Source organism: Temnothorax americanus, unplaced genomic scaffold, assembly GCF_048541705.1.
Source record: "Temnothorax americanus isolate GAGA-0224 unplaced genomic scaffold, ASM4854170v1 Scaffold5, whole genome shotgun sequence".
Classification (NCBI taxonomy): domain Eukaryota; kingdom Metazoa; phylum Arthropoda; class Insecta; order Hymenoptera; family Formicidae; genus Temnothorax; species Temnothorax americanus.
Window position 1 is genome coordinate 849602 of NW_027509657.1, and position 24323 is coordinate 873924.

The 24323-nt window shown below is 38.0% G+C and overlaps 2 protein-coding genes across 5 annotated transcripts in view; one reads left to right on the forward strand and one right to left on the reverse strand.

The window, feature by feature from the left end:
* Window positions 1–350: 350 nt before the first annotated feature.
* Window positions 351–3485, reverse strand: Mettl14 (methyltransferase like 14). 2 transcript variants are annotated; one of them, XM_077417692.1, is made up of 6 exons: window positions 3193–3485; window positions 2974–3135; window positions 2376–2552; window positions 1960–2277; window positions 1275–1657; window positions 351–674 (listed from the first exon to the last, which is right to left on the reverse strand). In XM_077417692.1, exons 2-6 carry the CDS (start codon window positions 3037–3039, stop codon window positions 437–439), a joined length of 1182 nt encoding a protein of 393 aa, XP_077273818.1. In that variant the 5' UTR covers window positions 3040–3135; window positions 3193–3485; the 3' UTR covers window positions 351–436. The 2 variants fall into 2 exon arrangements, with proteins under 2 accessions (XP_077273818.1, XP_077273817.1); XM_077417691.1 differs by having other exon boundaries at window positions 2974–3485.
* A 2288-nt stretch (window positions 3486–5773) lies between these two features.
* Bicc (protein bicaudal C) overlaps window positions 5774–24323 on the forward strand; it is a 36232-nt gene continuing 17682 nt past the window's right edge. Inside the window, exons 1-4 of one of the 3 annotated variants that reach the window (XM_077417670.1) lie at window positions 5774–6932; window positions 8635–8930; window positions 11195–11232; window positions 23188–23257. In XM_077417670.1, the coding sequence (XP_077273796.1) occupies window positions 8702–8930; window positions 11195–11232; window positions 23188–23257 (337 nt within the window). In that variant the 5' untranslated portion in view covers window positions 5774–6932; window positions 8635–8701. Of the gene's footprint in view, window positions 6933–8634; window positions 8931–11194; window positions 11233–20911; window positions 21782–23187; window positions 23258–24323 lie in introns of those variants that run through there. The other 2 variants (XM_077417671.1, XM_077417672.1) reach the window with 2 other exon arrangements.

The following is a 24323-nucleotide window of genomic DNA, read 5'->3' on the forward strand; positions in this document are numbered from 1 at the left end:
CATCAAGAACCTGTACGAATCCTGATAGAGCATCCTGATTTTATTCAGTTATGCAATTTTAAACTATTTTTCAACGTGACAGACTTTTAAAATTAAATTTAAAATATGACGAATGAAATATTTAAAATATAAATACAGAAAGCTGTGCGTGGGTGAATGATTTTCAATAGATTATAAAAATCTTATCTTTTAGGCGAAAAATCAATATTTGATATTGACAAATAAGCAAGCTCGATAATTATTCTATCGAGTTTATATGGTAAATAGATTAATTTCTGGAAGAATGTTGTTAAAGAATGAAATATTGCAAGAGAGCAAGAGAGGAAGAATATATCTCGTGCATGCCTTCGTAATTATTTATGTATTTATATTTTCAGATTTCTTACATCTATTGTAATAATGTTCGAAAGACATACAACGCAAGAATCTGATTTATTTATCTCCCTCTGCCTCTGCCACGATTAAAGCCTCCTCTTCCTCGGCCGGATACTTTTCCCTTTGGTGGCGGCGACTTCGGTCTGAGCGCTTCTATCCTTTCGGTACAGCCGGTAGTGATCTGACCATTGGCGAAGTAACTTTGGTACAGGTCCGCATTGAAATTAGTGTTCGTTAGTTCCGGACCGACGGTGAGCCAACCAGGTCTAATGGTGCTATCACGACCAAAGAGATGCAACCTGAATGAAAACAGAATAATTAAGAATATTTTCCAGGAAAAAAAAAATAACGGATACTGGAAAAAGGATGCATATAACTTTAAGTATTACATCTTTATGGAAAACTACTCTATGTATTTTCTTATAACAAATCACTTTGTAGTGTCCAATAACACAAGTCTTATTCATTATATCTGTTTTGAATAAAAAAATCAGTGTAAAAAAATTTAATGCGCATAATTATATTTGTTAATATTATTTCAAAATTTGTGTAATGACGACTTAATCTTCATATAAAGTTTTATTTCTACATGTTAAATTATACATTAATTTGTTGTGGATTTAATCACAATCCTCATCTCATGTAGGTATGACTTGAGTTTTATACAAGATTGGAAATTGAAGATCGTAAGAGTGAAGAAACACGAAGTGAATAACAATCCGTTTCGAGAATCTATATTTCAATTAATATATACAATTCTAATAATGTTATATGTATATGTATAATCCTATTAATTAAAAGGAAAAAAAATTCCACGCTATCTATCGCAAAATAACAATTTAATTTGCATATTCCAAAAAAAAGCTGAAGGATAGTTTTATATATGTATATTTTCGTACCTTCTTCGGCCGAGGCAGAAGTGCTCGATGATGTGAAAAATCTCTACGGGTTTCTCGATGGATCCGTAATCGGGTTCTTCAGATATAATGAGATCGATGTCGACATTGGCATGAATAAAGTCCCCATCGGTGGAGCGTCGTACCGTTCCTTTAATACCCATAAGGCAGTGCTCCTTCGTTCTCTGCAGCACTGCCTTACTGTCTAGGTTCTTGCTGTGACCCGGATTATTGATGTTCGTGCGGATCCAACAAATATCCTCGCAACGACGGAAACCCCACTTACGCAGACAAAATCTTCCCATATCTAATCCATCGCTACTACCGCACCATAAAAATACGAAGCTACGATTGGCGGCCACCTCGCCGATATCCAACTCCATTATCTGCACAGATATACGAGAATTAATTGCATATAATAACTCTATTATTAAAACTTTTATTTAGATGTAAACTCAACATGGAGAAAATGGAAATTACAAATAATTCGAAACTAAGATTAAAATTTGTTGGGATCTGTTTAGCAAAAATTAATATCACAAATGAAATTCATAATTCATATAGAAAAAGTTGAAGGAATATTTAATATAAATTTTTCAAGAATGCATTTCAATTTTTTCTTTAAGGAAATATCGTTAAAATAAAAATTTGAAGTAATTTAAACATGATCGATTGTGATGCAACCAACTTGATCCCAGTTCCAAAGTTGCACGTTGGTTGCGCCGCACGTTCTCTGATATTCTTCCAGAGGTGGCTCTATAAGAATGACATCAAATTTACAATTGAGCTCTTTCAGGTTATACGACAGCAGGTCTGTTTTTAGATACATTGGTGGGGTCGCGGTCTCCGCGATTAGATCGTCCTTCAGCTTGATCAGCTCGCGTAGTTTCGGGTACTCTTCGAATCTATCCGCCAGACCCACGTCTCTGATAAAATTCTGCGGCCGTTGGCCAGTGTCGATAAAATGTTGACAGTAGTCATTGTGCGGATTCGACGATTGCGTTCCCTTTACACACACACACACAAATTATTTTAGACATACAGTATCTCAACATGGAACTGTATAAGATGCCTGTGATCTACGTATAAAATGACAGTAAGTACCTTCAGGAACGTCGAGGAATCCTTATATACAATCTCGTCCGTCGGAGCAGCGTCGTCCTTCAAATCCTTGACCGCGCCGTCAGACTTGTCATTGGACAGTCTGCCTCTCTTCTTCTGCGTATCCTCCACATCCGTTCCCAGAATCTGTCGCAGTTCATCCACGCTCGAGACTCCCAGCTGCAAATAAAAGGACAAACACATGAATAAATACTGGCGTTAATCTGAACCTTTTTTTTTTACAAAGGGGAAACTTTCGTAGGTTCCCCTAGTCCCTGGGGAGAGACCAGGGAGTATGCTGGATTCTTAGGGTATCCAGGTCTATCCAGCCAAACTTGCTTAGGGCATAAACGTAAGAAAATCGATTGGTCCATATACACGTGCATAGGGAAATAGATCAATCCATTTCCTTATACACCTGTACAAGTTTGTCCGGATAGACCCTTACCGGCTAAAACTCCCCTGGGTGGCCTATCTCAAACGTTTGGGAGACACACCAGGAACTGGCGTTTCTTCCGGTGTGCCTCCCCTGGTTTACCTCAACCTTACCACGGCAGTCACCGTTTTTTTTCCGAGATAGATCGAAGATTTTGATACTCACCGTCTGAGCCAGGAGCTTCTTGCGTTTCTGAGAGCGTTCCCAACGAGCCTGCAGCATCGTTTGCATCCTCGTTCACGTCGTCGTGAGTGAGACCATGTCCAGGGAGTTCTCGCGTCTCGTCTCGCCTCGCGGAATCACCATCACCGGCACCAGGAAGCGAAGCTGAAGAGCGACGAACCGGCAAAACGTGATTCGCGTTACTCGCGAAGAAGAATTTACCTTGGATGTGAACTCGGTTGTTATTTACACGGCGCCGTCTCGTCTAAGATCAACGAGAGAGAGAGAGAGAGAGAGATCTCATTCTCAATTTAATCTTTTTCTTCTTTTAGCCGTTCTCTTCGGAACACGGCAGGGCGTCCTCTTTTTCTTGTTACCCCGCGTCTTCCTCCGATACTTTGTTCGATTGCAGAAACTTTGAAAAATCGCCGATAACATGAACGTGCCTAACCTAACCTCGTATGACAGCCAAGACTCGCGACCATCGCGACTCGCCCGACGCCATGGCGAGGCGATCGGATTACGTCATTTCGTTTCTAGTTGCGTCGGTAATGACGCTCGCTGCATTTACCACGTCATTCTTAATTATCGTTAGTGCAGTGTCACGAAGCTGAAAATTGCGAATAAAATTATCTCTTCGCGGATTACCGTACAAAATGTAGAGTAATAAAAAAAAAAAAGGAAATTTGACGAGAAAAATAACCACTGTGTTGCACCAACTATCGGAGAATTAGCCGAGGCAATCGTATCGTCTGTCGATGCCGTTCTGTTAATTTTCATTGCAAAATTTGTTGATTTTTTTGTTCGACATATTAATTTTTGTTACAAAACTTATTTCAAATTAATCAAAAAATGTTTGTGCGTGAAAGATTCAACGCATCTTGTACGTATATACTATATACCTATAGATAGATATGTAAATGCAAAAAATGCAGAAGCCAAAACAATAATATATATATATATATAATAGTCTCCATTTTCTTTTCGACTTGTTTGTATTTCATTTTTTAATTTTTTTATATATTATTATACATTATATATGTTGACGTAAAGGGGGACACACACACACACACACACACACACACAAGTAACGGATACTATTTATTATATTACACAGAATTTATAAACTACCGTAGGAGCTTCAGAGACCGCGGTCTACTTGACGCACTACAAATGCTTTGGAGCGTTCTCTTCTTCTCCTTCTTTCTTCACTGAAAAAAAAAAGAGAAAAGGAATGCTTTCGAAGTATTTGTAGCGTCAAGTGGACCGTAGCCAGACCGTATGTATTAAAAATAGCGAAAAACAAAAAACATCGTCAAATAACTTCACTAGTAATGACTACCCGATCATTATGCTTATCATTATTATGTTAAGTGCTGCGAGTTTTATTGAGGCAAAAAACTTATTATTTCTTATTATTCTGCTCGTTATCACCATTTATATTTTTACGAGACGTGTTACCGCTTTGTTGCACATAAATAATTACAGTATTATTACGTTGCAAAATTAGATCGTGTAGAATTTAATATACCGCATCTCGTATGCCGTGCCACGTGGCCTAGCAAATATTTGAGCAATGAACGCGGCCCTAGCTTGATTCTCTGCGGGAAAAATGCATCGCGTATAGTCTGACAGAAAGAGAGAAATGGAGAGAAAGTGTGTGAGGGAGATCAAACAGAAGAAATGCGAGCGTAGTGAATAAGAAACGGCCAGCACTTGTTAGTTGGAAAAAAAAAGCGCAGGAAATCAGACGAAGGAACCAGTGCGATGCGCAGTGGAAGAGAAAGATGCAGCCCCAAGTGAAAAAATTCACGACGCGTAATGAAAAGAAAACTGACGTGGAAAAATACGAGAAATGGGAGAAGTTTATTTTTCGTATCTATACATCTGTACATACATATGTACGCTAAAAAAAATTGTTCACATTTTAAGAAATATTAGTTTGGATACAACTGTGTGACTCGATTTACTAAAATGAAGAAAAGTTTCCTTTTTATTAGTATATGTGTATTCACTGACGAGAAAAAATATACTAATAAAAAGGAAAATTTCCTTCATTTTAGTGAATGGAGTCACAGTTGCATGTAAACTAATTATTTACTAAAATACAGAAAATTTTTTTTCTCAGCGTATATAAAGAGATGAAGAGAGATTCTAATACGTATACTCAGAGAGAAAAAAAAAGAAAAAAGAGAAGGGAAGAAATGTCAAGAAATCAGCGACATGCAGTAGAAAAGGGAGCACATGTTCCGGCGAGGGCCTCGCCGGGCGGCCCAGTGGAAAGGAGGGCTGCGGTCAACCGAAGGAGCGGAGGCGCGCAGTGGAGAAGGAATCGCATTGGCCGGACGAAGGAACTGACACGGCGCGGCGGCATCGACGACGTTAAAATTCCGTTGAGGAAATTTAATTTCTCGTTGAGGAAATTTAATTTTATTTCTCCGTTATTACACTATTAGATATTAAAGGATGGAATTTTTAAACCGATACCTTATTGAGTTAAATAATATTTTGTTATTTTTAATTACCATGTGTGCCGATTTATTATTTTAACTTTATTAGTTTAATTAATATTTTCTTTTTTTCTTTTACATTATAGAACCTTACTTAGTTATTTGTTAATTAATATTGTTTTAGTTAAGTTAGTATTTTTTTTAATCTTTTTAGTTAAGTAGTGTTATTTTAACTTTATTATTATAGTTTAATTAAAATTGTTTCACAGTTAGTTAAATGAACGATATATTGAGCAGGAGCAGTGGCGACAGGAAAAGTTATTAAAAATGACTCAAATTGAGTAAAATTTAACACTAGGAATTCAACAGTGTAGATATCGCAAAGAAATTATATTAACGCGTATCTTATATTGGTGGACGCCGAAGAATTTTAAACCCTGAACTAATTACGTCGTGCATGCGATTGTAGATTTGTCACGAATAAAATTCCATCCCGAATTTCAGGATTACGAATGGAAAAGGAAGATATATATCTCTCGTATATCCAATATTTCCGTCAAAGAAGAATGAATCGTTATTCTTTCTTTGGTCAAAAAATTCAACTATATACATAATAATCATTCGATATATCGATGAGGAATCTTTTCTCGCGTTTTTTCTCCACCCCCGAACGGTCGACGTGCCACGTGCCCCATGAAAATTCCACCTGCCCGCGTCACTCCCCTAATAAGTCCCCTTCTACTCGCCCCGCGATTCCGCTCCTGGTTTCTCCAATCGTCGTAAGCACGAGATCGTTTCGAAAATGAATTCGATGTGTCGGACGTGTAATACACGCCGCTCTTCGACATGTGTCCAAGAAAACAATTTTTTGCCGGCGTTCCCCCGCCGGCGAAGGTTTTGTTACGCGCGTACATGTATATACACGTATAAGTGTGCCACGCATACATATGCAATGTATCGTACACCGACGCGCGTCGGCGGTGTCGGGGGGCGGGTGAGGCTGAGGAAACGTTCGTCAGGGAGCCGAGGATAACACGACGGCGCAAAAACCGGGTGAATCGGTGCCGGTGGCACGCGCGCCGCGATTGGTCGGCCGCGCCCGCCCCGTTAGCCCGGCGTTTACCCCGAAAACCGGGCCGAATTCCGGGAAACGGTGCCGGGGCCCTTCGCGCGCCCCGCGACCCCCCTCTCGCCGGGGTAACTCCCCTTTTACTTAATACCACCGCCATATTTTGTTTACACCGCGCACACCGCGCCGCACACCCGTCGCTCCTCGATCGCCCGATCCGCTCCGCTCGGTCGCTCGGCGCCCGCTCGCGCCGATTACAACGACAGGTTACAGCGCTGCCGCCGATCGAGTTGGACGGCAGCAGCGGCGAGAACGAGGACCAAGACCCGGGACGAAGGAGATAGAGACCCAGCGCGGCGGGACCCAGGACCCCGCGGCACCACACCGCCATCACCTCGAATATCTCGATAAGATCGACACGCAGTGCCATCGTCGTCGTGCAGGTCAGTTCGCGGTCTCCTCGATCGCCGACAGTGATGTGAAGTGTAATCGGACACACATATCCTTCACCCCCGCCCCCCCCTCGGATATCCCTCCCGTATCTAGGTTCCGCATCCTGCGGGATGTAACCCCCGGATACCACCTGCTGCCTCCAGCCTCTGTCTCTCTCTCTCTTCGGCAACGAACACCGCTGTCTGTTTTACTTTTCGGAGTAATTTGTGCCCTACCTTTAGATGCTCGTTTTCCGAAGATATACTCCTCCGGTTATTTCAAAATCCGGCAGTTCCGCGCGACGAGAGGTGATGTTATTCCGAAGAGCCGCCAGCACTCCCCACACAGTTTACACGGTTTGACCCGATACCGGGATAGTTTGTATTCGACGATACCGTGTGACTCGCCGAGATACATGTCCGCAAAATTAGCACGGGAATAAAGCGTCTGGTTCGAAAATGAAATGTCTTCTACGTGTTCAATGCGTCCCGGATGCACATTTAATCGAGGGGGCATCACCCTCGACGAAGAATGCCCCCTTAAAGAATAATTCTTTCTCGATTTCCTCGAATTATTCTCCTCGTGACTCCGGGACGACTCCGAAAATCGAAAGCAATTAAACGACGTCCGTTTAATAACTTGCCGATTTTTCAAACTCGAAGATTCTATCGATTTCTTCTCGCTTTCTCGAATTTTGAAATTCGAGAAAAATAGAGCGTAACTTCTCTCGTGACAATAAATTATTATTAAAATATTAAATTATTATTATTATGTTTGCGCATACAATTAATAGTTCAAAATTGGACACAATAGTTCGTCTAATGGTCCTCGAACTCGCCGGCCTGGACTCTCCGTAGAGTATTAAAATTACGTCTACGTGACTGGTATTGCCTACGTGATGTTTACCTTTTTTTCGCGTTGACTATGAACCATGCAGAAGCCAAACAAGCCGTCTTCTTGCCCGGAATTATGAAGGAATTTCGGCGAATTTGCTGCACGCGGAAGAAAACGTTGGAATTTTATATAGAATTTTAAACGAACACGAGGCTTATAAACAATAATTCGGAATTCGGTTCACGATCTCCGAATAGAGCCTTTCTACCTCGGCAGGTAGGAACTACCGCTTATCCGCCATGAGAGACGTAAATTATGCGCCGGAGAGAGAAAGAGAAAGAGAGAGAAAAAGAGAGAGAGAGAGAGAGAGAGAGAGAGAGAGAGAGAGAGAGAGAGAGAGAGACGGTTCACGTGATCCTGATTATCGGTAATTCACGTGATTAAACCAACGTGGCGTGCACGTGGCACACGGTGGATGACACCCACAGGTCTGCTGATCCCCGCCGCGCGATCGTACTTTTTCGCGGGCCATCGCGAACGACGAGGATCGCCTCAAAATCGCTGAGAAACCACGCTGGAAGCGGGCTCAAACGCGTACCGAAGAATGAGAATTCGAAATCTCTCTCTCCGCGTCCTTCAAGAGCCCATCCTGCGCGATATTAACTCCGGATGGGAATATTCCGCGCGATAGTTTCATCGGGATGGAATGTGTGTGCCTGTTCCCCACCTCCCAACCATCATTGTCAGCCAACGATGTTATCTAATAATATCGTTTCGCTCTTGTTTGTCAATTGTGCTTTCGATTCTCTCGCTGGTACGCCGCGTAAATAAGTAATATCTAATTTCTATTTTGAGTTATTCTATTTCCTCTGTCGGCAGCGTCGCGACGTGGTGCGTGAGGTAGGCGGAGGTCGCGGCGGGTACGCGTCGCTCGTCGGACGGCAGGATGAGGCCCGACGAGATGGTGGTGAACAACGGCGAACCACGGCGGGCGGCGGAGACGATGTCGGAGACGTCGGAAGGCACCGCGACCACCAGCGTGTCCGGCAAGTCCGGATTCGAGAGCCGCGAGGAGCTGCGCGACCTCGCGGCCCTGCTGGGCATCAGCGATCCCGAGGATCTGCACCAGGAACGCTTCCGCGTGGACCGCCGCAAGCTGGAGCAGATGCTTCTCGGTGAGTGTGAGCGCGAGAGAGATCTCTCAGTCTTAATTGAACTTACCGTTTAGCAAAATCGGCGAATACATCGATACACCGTGTACGACGGCATAGGTGATCAACCAAGAAAAACATACATTTAGAGTCATTTTTAGCAGCAAATTTAATAAAAGTTGGATTAGTAAAAGAATGGAAGAATATATATATATTCCGCCGATTTTGCTAAATAAAAGAGAAAGAAATTGTGCTATATTAATTCTATTTATAATTTTATATTATAGAGAAAGAGAGTCATTTTCGTTTTATATGTATATTATGTTATCATATCAATTTTATCATCGCTATTCGACATTAAAATATTTTTTTTTAGATATAACACATTCATATTTATTTGTAATATTCTTAAATAATAAGAAATTTTCATAAAAGTTTCATTGGTATAAGTAATTTCTTTTATTATTATTAATCATGCTTTTATTGTTTGGATGGTAATTAACATCGAAAACAAGATGTTAATCCTTAAACTATAAATATAAAATTAGATCCTTAAATAGATTGTTTCTTAGCTATTAAAAAAAATGTGTTCCGCGCGTTCTATTCTTATAAAATATTAGTTCTAATCTCAAGATACTGGAATGATAAATCGATTATTTTCATGGAATACGTATGTAACATTAATAGAAAGCAAACTGAATCGACTACATAGTTACGAAGAGAATTGATCTAATTTAAATGGCAAGTGTGTATCAAGGATCGATCCAATCTGTCCGTGACACGACAAAGTCCCCCATTACTGTCGCACTTTCTCCCAACCACGAATCAGTGGAATCAGATTCCGAGAGTAGATGGTTATCAAAGAAAGTCAATATATTAATATTAACATAGTCAGGGACCAATGGTCAAATAGACTAACTCGTTTCTGAACTGTCAACTACTTGAAGATTCTGACGCGAACCAAGACGCTATGAAATTATTTCATGATTACAGGTGATAAAATGTCACCTTTCGGACAAGTCTACGAATTCAGCGCATATTTAATTGCCCTAATTTAACGTTAAATGCCACTAGTTATATTTCGACTTTTAGTTTTCTGACGAAAATCTGTTAGCTTGCGCGATCATCGCCACTGTATTCAGCGTTAAATCACACGCCAAGAACGGGCCACAATAACTTCGCCGTTATGTATTTCGCGCTTAATCTCCCTCCCTCCTACCGTTCTCTCTCTCTCTCTCTCTCTCTCTCTTTTTCTCGATACAGACACACTAAGCACTCCGGTGTCCTTTATCGCTTTCATTGCTTCTGGAGTGTCTATAACGTTCGAGGAGCGAAACAAGTCACCGCGGTGTCTACTTTCGCTTTCCCGTCGAACGTAGACTCGATTCCTTCTCGCTGTCTTTCCGCGCCGGCGAAAGCATTCGCGGTTTGCGAAAATTTTTCCGACCAACTGAACCGAACAATAAAATATTTCTTGTTTTAAAAATCAAGAAATTTAAAAAAAAAACCCTTACTGAAAAAAGTTTTTTAATTTTATTATTTCTCTCGTTTATATTACTTACCTGTATTATTATATTACATAAATAATAATACAATTAGTTTTTGATGAAAAAAAGATCAGGCTTAAGATTGAAGATTCATTATTGCTATATTATAGTCTAATGAGGATTTCACGGAAGCGATAAAAGTTTTAAAAAATTACAATGTCTTGCGTCGCCTGAGAACTTCTAATCGTAATACTTATTTTTAACGCGATCGTTTATTTTTTTTACTCGAATGTCAAGTCTATCAACATTATTAGACGTTATTAGACTGATCGAGGAAATGTGGCAGCAGTTTCTCGTTCATTTTGCTTCCGCTATTTGCATTCGCGAATGGTATATACCTGGAACTACGATTTAAATAGACAGCTTGTTTGTAAACGGGATTATATAGCCAGCTGTCAAGCCCCGGTGTTTTTCGCGCCTTGTAACATCGCGCTCAGCCGATCGGCGATGTAATGGCGTATTAATCTATTTTGACTTACAGAATACGTGTATTTACGTTGATTTTCGTCGATTCTGTATCGATACGAGGAACGGACGTACACGATTATGTAGATTAATTTAAATTATCACGAAAGTGAGGCAAGGATTACATCATACATAAGGGTATAATAAAATTAAGATAAATAAAGATAAGGCGGGAAGAGAGACAGAGATATATATATATATATATATATATATATATATATAATCGTCGTGTTTAAAAGACCTTTCTGTGTTTTAATTTTATCTTTTTATTTGCAGGTGATGTCAACAAACCGGCGGATACCTTCTTCCACGGCGTGAGTTTTTTTTTTTAATTCTTTTTATACGACCGATTAACTCTAGTCATAAGATCAAGAGACACGGTAGTGTTTCGCGCTAAGTATACGCGAAACGAGACCGCATATAAGTACTGCGAAATGCACTGCGAAAAGAAAATCAAGTAAAATATTTTCAAGATTAATATACTTTATATAGGATTCCATATCTCTTAAAATTCATCGTTTAAATTCTTAATTTTTTTTCAATTTTCAACAAACATAATTTTTTTAATATAAAAAAATGAACGAGAAAGAAGATTACTAAGAACAAAAAAGATTTCGAAATGATAAATAATTAATTAAGTAATAATAAATTAATTAATTCTAGTTAGTATTGTTCAACACTATCTTTAATATGTTGAAATATTAGCGACGAATAATTAATGTCGTTGATTTTGTGTTTACTTGCTTATAAATCTCAGTATGAAAAGTAAAGTCTCATTGCGAAGATTTCTTTGATCGATTAGTGAGAAGTGAGAACTTTCTATCCAATTGCTGATAAATGACACGTAAGATAGATCGCGATATTTCATGATGCAACTCCTTTCTCTCAACCACAAAAGATCTTTCTTGATGCAAGATCAGTAAAAGTTTCTTGGCCGTGTTTGTGCCGAGTTATTTTTATTTCGTTAAAGTGATTTCTTCAAATATCGCATTATTTTGATATAATTAAGTATTTATAAGTCAAGTAATTATTAAAATAAATTTTAAGATAATCTTTATAAAACTCTTTTTACATCGTCATTTAATATCGAATTTAATAAAACAGTGTTTAAAACGATATATGCCATACAATTAGTTATTTATATGTACAAAAGTTAACTTGCTGCAAATTACTATAATAAATACGATGTAATAAGTAGTTAACTTAAAAAAGAACGTTGTTTTTTTAGTATAATAAAGTGAGAGCTTTTAAATGAATTTATATAGATTATATACATATACACATATTCGCATAGAATTTCTGTAGCTTTCACTTTGTAAGAAGGTAACGTACATACAATTATGACAAGTGAGCTTCTTCATTTAATTGCCATAATAATAATTTTCGATGCAAAATTGGATTTCATGCCGGCTATCAGACAACAAAATTAAATTTCTTCTTTTTTTTTCATGCCATGTTTATACGAGAGTATAGGCAATTTTTCCGGCAAAAGAAGGGGAAGTGTGGAATATATATATATATATATATATATATATATATATATATATAAAAGTGGATATATATAGAAGCTAATACGAGGCGGCAGGGCTGATATCCCCGTACAATACATATTAAAATTCAGACTAACATATACATAACTTATAAAATTCACAAGACATGGATATTATTGTATTGATATGTCATCGAAGGGGTCAATGGATATAGCAGTTTTTGATTGACTCGGCCGACTTCGGTGATCGCGCTTAGATAATTGCTGACGTGGGCGAGGCCGGCGAGGCGTCTCCTTGTCGAGGCAACGTTGCACTGACCTTGTGATTATGCGAAAGCGAAAGAGGCTATTTTTATGTATTTTCGCCTCTTGCGCCGCAATCTCCTCCCCTCTCCTTTTTCGCGATAACTCGCGTTACGTCGAGCGAACTGCGACTGGTTCGCGCAATACGATTTCTTCGCTGATAACGGCGACGAGATACGTAAGCTTCTCTCCTGTCTCTTTCGAGATTTCGCCAACTCAATCGTTGGATGCAATTTTTATGCAGGCTTTCTCATAACCGAAGCTTTATATTGAATTTCACATGGATTTTTTTTTCAAGCCGTTTGATCTCCTTCAATTTCCTTATTTCTTGCGCGTAATCTTTTTCGAATATAATCACAAGAAGAAATTGCGGGGAGAGGAAGATTTCATATAAATGATAAAAGATATGCAATATCTTGTAAAATGCAAAGAGTTGTCGTACGTTGCCAAGAGAAAGACTTTGGAATTGCAGATCAAATTAAGTATTTATCAAGTCAAAGTTTAGCGATCGCGCTTGTTATTTCAATCAAAACACCGGGACGGCCATCGGAAATGAACAAGTTGTTTCGCGAGCGTGTTCTCGTAGAAGAATCAGTAAGTACAGCAAACGCGCGATTTCTCGAGCGCGTCGACACGACGACGACGACGACGACGCACGAAAAATCTGGATTACGGCGCGGAGAAATCCGAACGCGAGAGCGCGTAAAGAAACTCGTTCTCTCCTTCGTCTTCCTCCTCGTCATGATAACGTAACTCGAAATTACAATCGTAGAGCTAAATGAGCCCGCAGTAGGAAGCTTACCGATTCGGACGTAACACCGCATACTTTCTCCGCCCGTCCTCTCTTCCCCGGTCCCTTTCGCTCGCCCGACACACACAGCTCGACAGAGAGAATCAATCGACGAATTACGATCCGTGGGGATCGCGGTTTTCGCACCGATGAGAGAGATAAATGAGAAAGCGCGTAATCGGATAACGCCGTGAATCGGGAAACCGTCGAGAACCGTGCACGTTTTCGGCTCGAATCAGATTTGAGAGAAGAGAATTTTCCAAGTTAAACAATGAAATCGTGAGATTTAAGTATGTATCATGATGACGCGGCAACATTCCAATGGCATAACTTTGACGACTTGCGAGCTAATTGATATTAATGTTATTGGCATCGAGCTTTACTAATTCTCTAAAGACAATAATTATTTTTTGTATCTTACAATGCATCTGACTTTTCCAACAATTCGATAACTTATAAGCAATTCTGCAAGGTACTTTTTCATAACCTTTTCAATCCATCAGGAAACATATTTAATGATTGATGAGGAAATTAATAGACGGAAAGGAGAACCTATATCAGGGAAATCGGATATGAATGAGAGATAAGTGTATGTGTGAGAATTAAAAAGGTGAATTAAAAAACGTCGCGAGAAGATCGCGCCGATAACCGGATCGTGTACGGGCCGCGGGGCCTTATAAAAGCCGCGCGTTCCACCAAGCGAAGCAAGTTCGAAGGCAACGTTCGTGCTTATCCTTATCGCCTTTGCACGACGACGTTGCGTAAGCGAGGAGGGGGGGGGCCCTGGAAATACACCGGCCGATTATTTATAGAGCAGCTTTAACGGCACCGCATTCTCCCCGCTATTCCCCGCCCTCTCCCCACTTGTAAGCAATTCCACGGCGCGATACCCGGCATTATCGCCGATGAGTATGTGAGAAATTTTGCCGAACTCGCGCCGTACAGCATGACATATTCCAAATATGATGAATATATCGGTTTGCCCTCCCCCCTCTCTCTCTCTCTCTCTCTCTCTCTCTCTCTCTTTCTTTTTCTTTCTCATTTTCTCCTGATGACGATAACGCCACGTTAATTATAGCGCTACGGTGTAATCCTTGACCGCTGTTGGCTCTCCGATGCCGATAACAACGAGTGAGATATCGCGCGCGCTGCTAGTCGGCGCTTCATTAATTAATGTCCGCGTGCGTATTGCCTCTTCGGTAAGGCATATTGATTCGGTAAGGCAAATAGCTCGGAACTCCTAAATTAGCATGAATAGCGTAGCTGCTGAGATATAGGATTTCGTTACAATCGATATTATCATTTTTAACTCAGATCTCTTATTTCATATATGGGCTTTTGAAAAGAATAATCGATGCTTTGTTATCTTATCAAATTAAATTACAATAATCGGTTAATGGTTTTTTTTTTCTATATATAATATAGGTATATGTGTATGAAGAGGAACTGAGAGAGAGAGAGAGAGAGAGAGAGAGAGAGAGAGAGAGAGAGAGAGAGAGAGAGAGAGAGAGAGAGAGAGAGAGAGAGAGAGAGAGAGAGAGAGAGAGAGAGAGAGAGAGAGAGAGAGAAGGGGAAAGGGGACTAGTGTATATTTTAATTGATTTTAATTAATTATACCCAATTTATCTTTCTCAAATCGCATTTAAATGCATTTTATTAATTTGTTGTAATTTCTTGCAGATACTTTCGTTCGTTTAACTTGAATCCCGATTAATTACAAAATGGAGCTTGTCTTGCGGGCGGACGCTTTAATTTTCGCGATCACGTTTCTTCTTCGTGATTATCTTTTAATCTACCTAAGGAAATGCAATATCTCTCGCGTTACGTAAATATTATTCCGCCTCTGGTACAAGACGCAGCTCTGTGTGTCACGTTTTAATTTCTTCTTCAATTTGCAACTGCTCCTTTGACATCGTTCACTTATAATTAGAAATGCTTATAATGCTCGCATATTACCGCTTCGTTATGCGTACGCTATTTTACAAGTGTCGCTAGTTTTCTTACGATATTTGCTGAAATAATCTGTTAGAATCGACATTATATACAAATATCGTTGCTTAAAAGTCAGCAAACAATATACAAATATATTATAGCAATATAATGCACATTTAACAATGCGTTCTTGTTACAATCTGGCAAATTTATTTATCACGTATAGGGCTTTCTGGGATATAGGGATTTTTATTACATATGAATTCTACGAAAATTTAGAATCGATTTTCTCCTCCTCTGTAGTTTAATCATGACACCGATATCGATACCGTTTCAACATCTTTGTGCTCGGTTCGAAACCACGCGTGCATGATTTTTCGCGATTCTCAAGGATACTTGAACGCTATCTTTCACGTCAATAATATTTGTAAAACTCGACCAGCTCGAAAGAACTTGTTTTCTTATGCTCGAGTGTTTTTTTTTCTTTAGCGATTTGCATGCATGTTAAATTGATGAAAACTATTTTGCTTGATTATTCGGTATAGTCACTCATCTTTTGATTAACATAATTCCATATTGAGCAACTATATGCTGAATGGCCGGCAATTCTTGTTGAATTATCTCGACATTTTTTTAAACACGAAACTGCAGCAAGATAAAATGAAATATAAATCGTTATATGTAATGTTGTAGTTTAGAGATAAGAGAAATTGCCTGAAAAAAAACGAAAAATTCTAGATTCGTGATTTAATTATTTGCTTTCTGACATTTAATCCTGAAATCTAGCGTTAGGACGTGCACCGTTAAAAAAATCTCATTATACGTATACGACACGAATACATATCTAACAAATTCAAATCAAGTGATAATGAAATAAATAGATAGATGTAAACTTGTTTTTAGAAAATTTTATGAATATATTAGATAATGTGTGAAGCATATAAGAATGATTACTTCTATAAATCCTTCGTGAAATTCGTGGAATATCGATGATACAGAGAGCTCACGATTTCTTTATCAATTTCACATAGCTTATTTCTTCACGTCAATAATAATTCAAGCGAGCATTTCCTATCCTTGCGTCTTTGTATTTTAAATATTTTAATCTAGCGCACGCGTTTGTATAGATAGATAGACGAATACATATTGCGTGATCTTCGCTCCAAAAAACCGCGATATACACAACCGCTGCTCTGATTCGTCGAATTGAATTCGCGATTCGTTGAAGTTGTATATATGCGTAATCTACCGCGATATACGCAACCGAGGTGATTTGAAACGACGATAACGCGTGTAGTGATAACGGGCACCACACACATGACCAGAGAGCGTTCCCAGGATTTTAAACCGGAAATTAATTTTAACCGTAATCGCGGGTTGAGTATCGAGACTTTGATTATACTTGCCACTTGTATGTATCTCTATCAATTACTTCAAAATTTGTAATTGCTTTTAAATTGTAGTTCTGTATCTAAAAATCGGAAAAAGGGAGATTTCGGACGTACGTTGAGAAAATTTTAGAGTTTTTAGTCCCTATTGTATATATATATGTATATTTAAATGCAATGCGTTATCCCGCTTTATAATAAGATGCTTTATTGCGCAAGTAAACATGTGTATACGTACTTTAATCTCTGGAATTTTTGAAGAGCAATCGAATTCGGTGAAAGTTTGCGTGGTCGAGCTTTTTATGTATGCGAGTTTTTAAATTGCGATATGTGATAAGCCAGCATTTTGCGCAATAACATACTGTATATCGCCGATAGATTAAGTCTTTATCAATTAAGTAATATCGGTAACCTCTCTTCGAATTGTTTGTTACAGATGTTAATCAAATAGTTCTTAAAGTATACTGTCATACTTAATTTCCATCGATTAATATAGTCGGAAATGTCGAGGAATCAATTTGAAAATGGAAAATGGATGATATCCCGCGAACTTTCACCTGAATTGTTCAGAATTTTTTCAGCATTTGCAAAACGAAAAAGATTAAAATCACTAATCTATTTTAGTGACCTAACCTAACCGTCAAACACTCGTTAAAAAGTATGACTTAATATAGTTGAATAAAATTGTCAAGTTTGTCACGATATTTTCAATGTCCACAGTTTTCTTTGTTAACTCGTTGCGCAATCGATACATGCGATTAAAAGTATTTTCATATCCAGTCGGCACACATATTTATCTGGTTCCTATAATCAGCGACTCGTGCATGTTGAAGATAAAGACCCGCATGTCTTCGCGATAACTTCGCTTGTCGCACGATGCACGGTTTTTTTTCGATCTTACCAATTTTATTGAAAGAAACACACACTCGCGCACAATTCGCTGTTCGTTATTATATTCCGTGAATAAAACATTCGAATAGATGGTATAGATATAACAGCAACAAACATATATCCGAGTATTTTTAAACAAAACTATTTTTTTGATGCAAATTTTCCCTGGTATTTGAGACAAAGTATTTTGCGGAGGATTTACAGATATAAGTGAAATAAAAGTTAGTAACAAACAAAAAGATTAAAATATTAAACGATCTTATAATCTGAAATCCTCATAATTATATATAGAATTATCTTGCATAATTATATTCTTTTTCGAATTAAAGTTATATTTTGTGTCAAATTCCAATTTCGTTTTTTTTTTAATTTGATGTTTAATGTCTAAAAAACATTTAGCTTAAGATTTTTGAAATTTCAATATATTTAATTGTTTAGATATTTAATTTGGAAAGTATGAAGCAATCGCGGAAATAACCAAGTTTCTATATTCTATTGAAATTTTTTGGCAGTTAATGAGTGAAAGCAGAAACGTTAGACAAAAAATGGCAAAGTTTTTTATATGTAGGTATATAGAATAGGTTTCGCAAATATAGGACTTAAGATGCAGAAACATAAATCTTTAGGTACCTATTGTAAACCTAGGAAATATTGACATAACCGTTGTAAACCTTTTTATCTGGATTTTTAAGAAGTAAAGTGAAAGTATACACGTGTCCACAATGAGATCAGATAAATAGAAAATGTGCTAGTAGGTATACGTTTGGGCTAAATCCTCTGTCTAATTAATACTTTTACGCGTGAATGCACGATTTTCTACCTGAAAACATTCTTTTGTGAGTCTTTTCTATTATATTCTTTTCTTACTTAATATTGCAGTAAAAGGTTTTTTTTGGTGAAATAGAAAAAATTTGCCGAGTAGATTTGTTTAGAAATACGAAAGTCTTATTCCAAAAGCTTTATTTATGATTTGATGACTAAAAGTTAATTTGCGACAAAAGAAATAAGATAGGAAATAAAAAAAAGAAAAAGGTAAAGAAAGAGATAGTTTCGTTAGATTTTGACTTCTTAATGCCCTTTTTCACCAACGTCTTTCTAACAGTCTCCCTTCGAAACCGACAAAGAGTGAATTGAACAGATTAAAGTTAAGCGACGTTGGTGAAAGCGGGCATAAGTGATATGAGTTCTTAAACCATTTGTCACAGGAAAATTTTGTGAAAAGAAATAAACTTTACATTCCGAAAATATTATTATTTATCGCTTTTATGAGTTTTAGCAAGCGAAAATATATCTTATCTCGTGAGTTTCTCTGATTTATGGGGGATAGGATTTTTGAAAATTTACCGTACTGTGCAGAGGTTGACAAAGTTGCAGATGTTAAATATTCAACGTTCAGTATCAATATATCTTTCTGTATGTACAAACTTGTCGGCTGTTATCGCTGCATCGTAATTGTAATTGCTACCGCGTCGCTGTTATCGCTGCATTATAATTGTAAGTTGCTACATTCGCTGTCATTGTTGCAGACACTGCAGCAAAAACTACTATACGTCGTATGTGAAAATATAGCAACGTAAGAGCGCAGTGTTAATATATACTTATACCTACATGCAACGTCTACAGATCAACAATTTCGGATTTAGCCAATGGCCAGTTAGCTCAGCAATTTGCTGGTGCGGCATCTCCCTCGCTTCCAATCCGGTCAGCTTTTAAAGAAACGCCCTTTTAGAACCGAAACAATACGACCCCCGAATGCAGGCCTATAAAGAGGCCCTACAGAGCTATGTTCACTTCAGTACCTGAGTTGCTCCAGTCGACATTAGGTTTTAGTTTCTACTGAGACGTGGTAGAGAGAGTACGTAGTGCAATAGCAACAAGTCAGAGCATCGTATATATCTTCGTAATTTTTTAATAAAAATATACGTGACAACTGTGCTGTGATCATAAGTAATATTTTCTCATAAAGATAGACAGGCTAATATACGACCCGATAATCGCAGATATTTGTGCTGATACAGTATCATCTACAGTATCTATTCGTACAACATTATCTCGGTGCAATATACTTTGATTGAAGAGGATTCGAGGAAGAGCTGGAACGATATCTATAACATTGTAGATATCTATATCTAGATATTTTTAAAAGAGCAAGACAGTTTTCATCTTATATAAAACATGACGCTTCTTTCGGTAAGTTTCACATTTAAATTTTAATATTTGAATCTAATAATTTAAGATGAGTAAAAGATACACAGAGTACTTCGGACGCGGATTATGTTATTATTATATTAAAGACTAAAGGTTGTCGTGTATCACTGAGCACACATGACGAGTGTTTCAAAGGAATAAGATAATCATATGATTCACTGTTATTTAACAAAAATTAAGATATTCGATAGTCGAGAAATATGTCTAGAATGCGCATATTATAAATATGTGCATAGCAAATAACAAAAATTGCAACATTTATATTTCGACGAGTTCGGGAAAATCGTTTCCTAAAAATAGCGTAGATCCTTGTCCGCACACTGAGAAAAAGAACTTGTTAATCCGAAAAAAATATTTAGTCCGATATGTGCAACTAAACATTTTACATAGTTAAACAGTTAGTTTAACTAAACACAAGTTGAATTAATTAATTCTTGATTAAAAAGTTTTTATGGTTGACAAGAATGCACTATATCTTTTTTAGTGCAACGTAATAATTTTTGAAACAACCGATGTTTAGTTAACTAACTAATATGTTTAGTTGCACGCGTATCGGACTAAATATTTTTTTAGGATTAACATATTTTCTTTCTCAATGCAGTTTTTGAGCTACCGAAACTCATCGAAGCTACGAGCATATTCGAAAAGACACGTTCAAATATCCCATAAAACTTTCCAAATTCCAAGCAGTTTCCAAAGAAAACAGAAAAAGAAACATAAATTCTATAACAATGGGAGGATTAGAAATGCCTGTCGGGCCGGAACTTTCTTTAATTCGTCTTAGTCTTAATTTGGTTTATATAAGACAATGGAAGCTTGTGAGTCTCTCAGGTAAGGAAGCGAAGAAAGGGGGTTCGCGCGGAGGCAGGGTCGCGATGACTGCCAACATGGTGCGCAGTGAAGTGAAGTCGTGAGTCGTGACCGTTGGCGGGAGTTGGAAAACGTAGTGGGAGGCGATTCGATCGGACCGACCCGTTATATTATCTCGCGTTAGTCAGTTAGTCAGTTTCCTTTCGTGCCAGTGATCCCGCGGTGATCCTGCGATGCGATTCGACGACGACGAGAACTCGGCCGCGCAAAGAAAAAAGTCCCGGCTCGAAATTCTACGTATTTGACGGGTGCGATCCCGTATCGGTTGTGAACAAGTTTGAGGGGAGGGGGGAAGATTTTTGTACCGAGAGAGAGGGAGAGAGAGAGAGAGAGAGAGAGAGAGAGAGAGAGACGACTGAAATCGTAGTATAGTTTCAAAGTGATCCACGTGCGTCGAATCGCGCGGCGAAATGGAATAGAGTGATATAAAAAGCCGCCTAATAACCGTAATTGGGAATCGCGGTCGATCGATCGGTGATCTTCGACGCGAAATAATTAAAAAGGCACTTTGTGACATCGGATCCTCGTTGTCGGCGACCGACGGATTGATCGTGCGGCCGATAAACTCGCGGAGACAATTACTTATGTCGCGACCCTGCCCCGGAACCTCCTCGATCAGTTAATTAGATCTTCCGGTATGTTTTACCGCAATCGGCGGTGACTGCAGTGAAAGTAAACTCGGTATCTCGATTCATCCGTAGCGCGATTAGCGCCTCAGTGCCTACGAATCCAACCGAGTGACCCGTTATCGTTATCGTGAAAAAGTGATCCATTCGCCTCCCATTCTCGAGGAGGTCGCTCTGTGTCGCATAGAGCGACCTTTTAATAAGTGACAATTGTGAAAACTCCTTTTTTTTTCTCCTGGGAATTCGCTCTTTGACTGTCTTTTCCTTTGTCTTTCGTTTCTTTTCGTTTTCACTGCGAAGATGAAGGCCTTCTTCGCAGCTGGACGTTGACAATTGAGGGATACGCATTCAACGAAAATGACCGTGGTAATGATAAATGTTTTCAGTTTCAAATGGAAATTTTTTTGCAGTTGACATTGTGCTCGTTCGATTTTAAGTTTTATTCCTTTTACGTGCACATGCAACATTTTCTCGGATTGGAAATTAAACAGCCACATTTAATGCTAAATCTGATTCAAATACTTATGGTCTAGGATACCTAAGAAGTTAATAATATTAAATTCTAGTTAATAATACTTAGATTCTAATTATTACAATTTCACGGTTGTACTTAGGTTGGAGAACAGATGCTGTGAAATTATATATTCTGAATTCTATATGATTTAATCTAATTCATAGTTTAAGGCAAGTTTCTCTTCGAAGCTACGGGCAGAAGTTTGCATCCAAAAATAGTTATCTTCTGTCTAAATTTAAAAGTTTTGTGTAGACGTTTAATAATTCAAAGAGGTAAAGGATGCAGGCTAAAGATAGAAATTGTAGAAAAATACTCTCACTCTCACTCGCGATACGCTTTCATGATACACGAAACCTTCGATAATTGTAGCAAATTCTTTTCAACGAAAATTGGATCATATAGATACTATTGCTGCAACCTTTTTAAAGTCTACTATTAAGTATAATAATAATTAAGTATCGTGCAGATGATACTGATGCAGTTGAAATAAAGATTTCCTCACATTAAGAAAAAGAATTATTCCATTATATTCCGTAAGAAGTTTTTAATTAATGAATTTATTTAGGTTCTCATAAATCCTAAAACACTATGAAGAAATTCCATTAATGAAAGAATTAATTAAAGAATATACTAATAATTTTTTATATTTTGAAATACAAGTTATATGTACCTATAATTGTTTTTTCATGATAAACGCACGTGATTAAAAATAGGGGCATGTTTGTCTAAAATTAAGTGCTGTATGTACGTGCGTGTATAAAAAATTAAATATTCGAAAGTTATATAAATATATGGCAACTAGAAAATTGATAAAAATCGAAATGAGATAAAGACGATTGCTCCAGAAAGTGAATAACAGTCAATGTATAACTTCGATAAAAGCTACGTGTCGAAGAGATTAAATATTCGTGAAGGTCATGTGAAAAACGAGATATTCTGAAAAATTGATAAGAAATGTTAAACACTGAATCATTAATCATCGACAAATATTAAGCAAAAAATGAAGAATTTAAGAAAATATTAAAGATATCTCATAGCTCATTTATAATTAATAAATAATTTGTATCTAGAAGTTTATGTATAGAAATTCAGGAACCGTCTCTAAAGGTGCGGCAAAAACCCACAGATGGGAAATATTTCGAAAATTTTTTGGTACATTTTAACGACACATGTGTTTGCATTATTAAGTATCTCGAGAGAGATCTTCAAAAGAAATTATTTGACGATGCAGAACAATAGCGATTTTTCGTTGTTGCAGGTTATGGAGAGAACAAACACTATTGTTACGTGGCCATCGAGACTGAAGATCGGAGCAAAGTCGAAGAAAGGTAAGCACTGTTATTGACTTAGTCATCTAAAGGCAATCTGTTATTTGGATTGCTTACTTTAGAAAAGTTTTCGGTTTAAAATGTCAATAAGATAACAATAGATATAGAAATTTGTATTGTCGTATTGTATTGCACGTACAGATAGCATAGGCCGAAGGGATTAGGAATTAAGAACAGGAATATCTAAAATTTTAAGTACCATACGAATAATGCAAATAAAATTTTTCCTTGCTATGTATATTTGTGCCAGAAGGCATTATTTGAGCTATTGATATATATGATTACAACGGCTGACATGATGACGGAATGCCTTTAGCTTATTAATATTATGTTTATCTGTGTTTCCTGACAAATGAGAATTGGGGAGCAACGTTCTTTCTAAAAGCCAACTGATTCATTTGCATTTGATACGGTAGCATTGTCATCGTCGTCTGACGTTGACCAAATATCCATTAACAAATGCAAACGCACGCCGAAAATATAATTGGACTGTGACGGCCTGTTTTTCGTTTAATCCCGAGGTAGCGTGAACAAAAATTGCAAAAATTCCAAGCGAATGGTACTCTTTCCAATTAAAAATAATTAAATTTCTAAAATTATAAATATCCGTGCGAAAGCAGTAATATGGAAAAGTAATGTTTTTCTTTACCGAGATTCAAAATTCACCTAAAAATATGTGCCGCATGAATTGATTACCGGGTTTTTTTCTCGTGACAAACAGGATAGCGTGAAATGAACGCGCAAACGGAAGCTATACCGATAGCTCGAAGGCGACGCGGAATTCAGATTCGGTGTGTCGCGCGTCCTTGGTAGATTATACACCCGTAGGAGAAAATCATCTTTCACGATCCTCCGCACGTTTCTCCGCATATTCGAACTCGTGCGTAATCGTGCGAATACGCGTTGTTCACGGATTGCGTCAACCGAGTGGAGTGGTCGGTCGTGCCTCTTCGTCAGCTGACGCGCGCGCATCTTGCGCACATTGCTCTACGATCGCTATTTAAAGTTTCATCGCTGGCGCAAGTAAAATCGCGTGCGAAAAAAAAAACATTTGCATATACCTAGC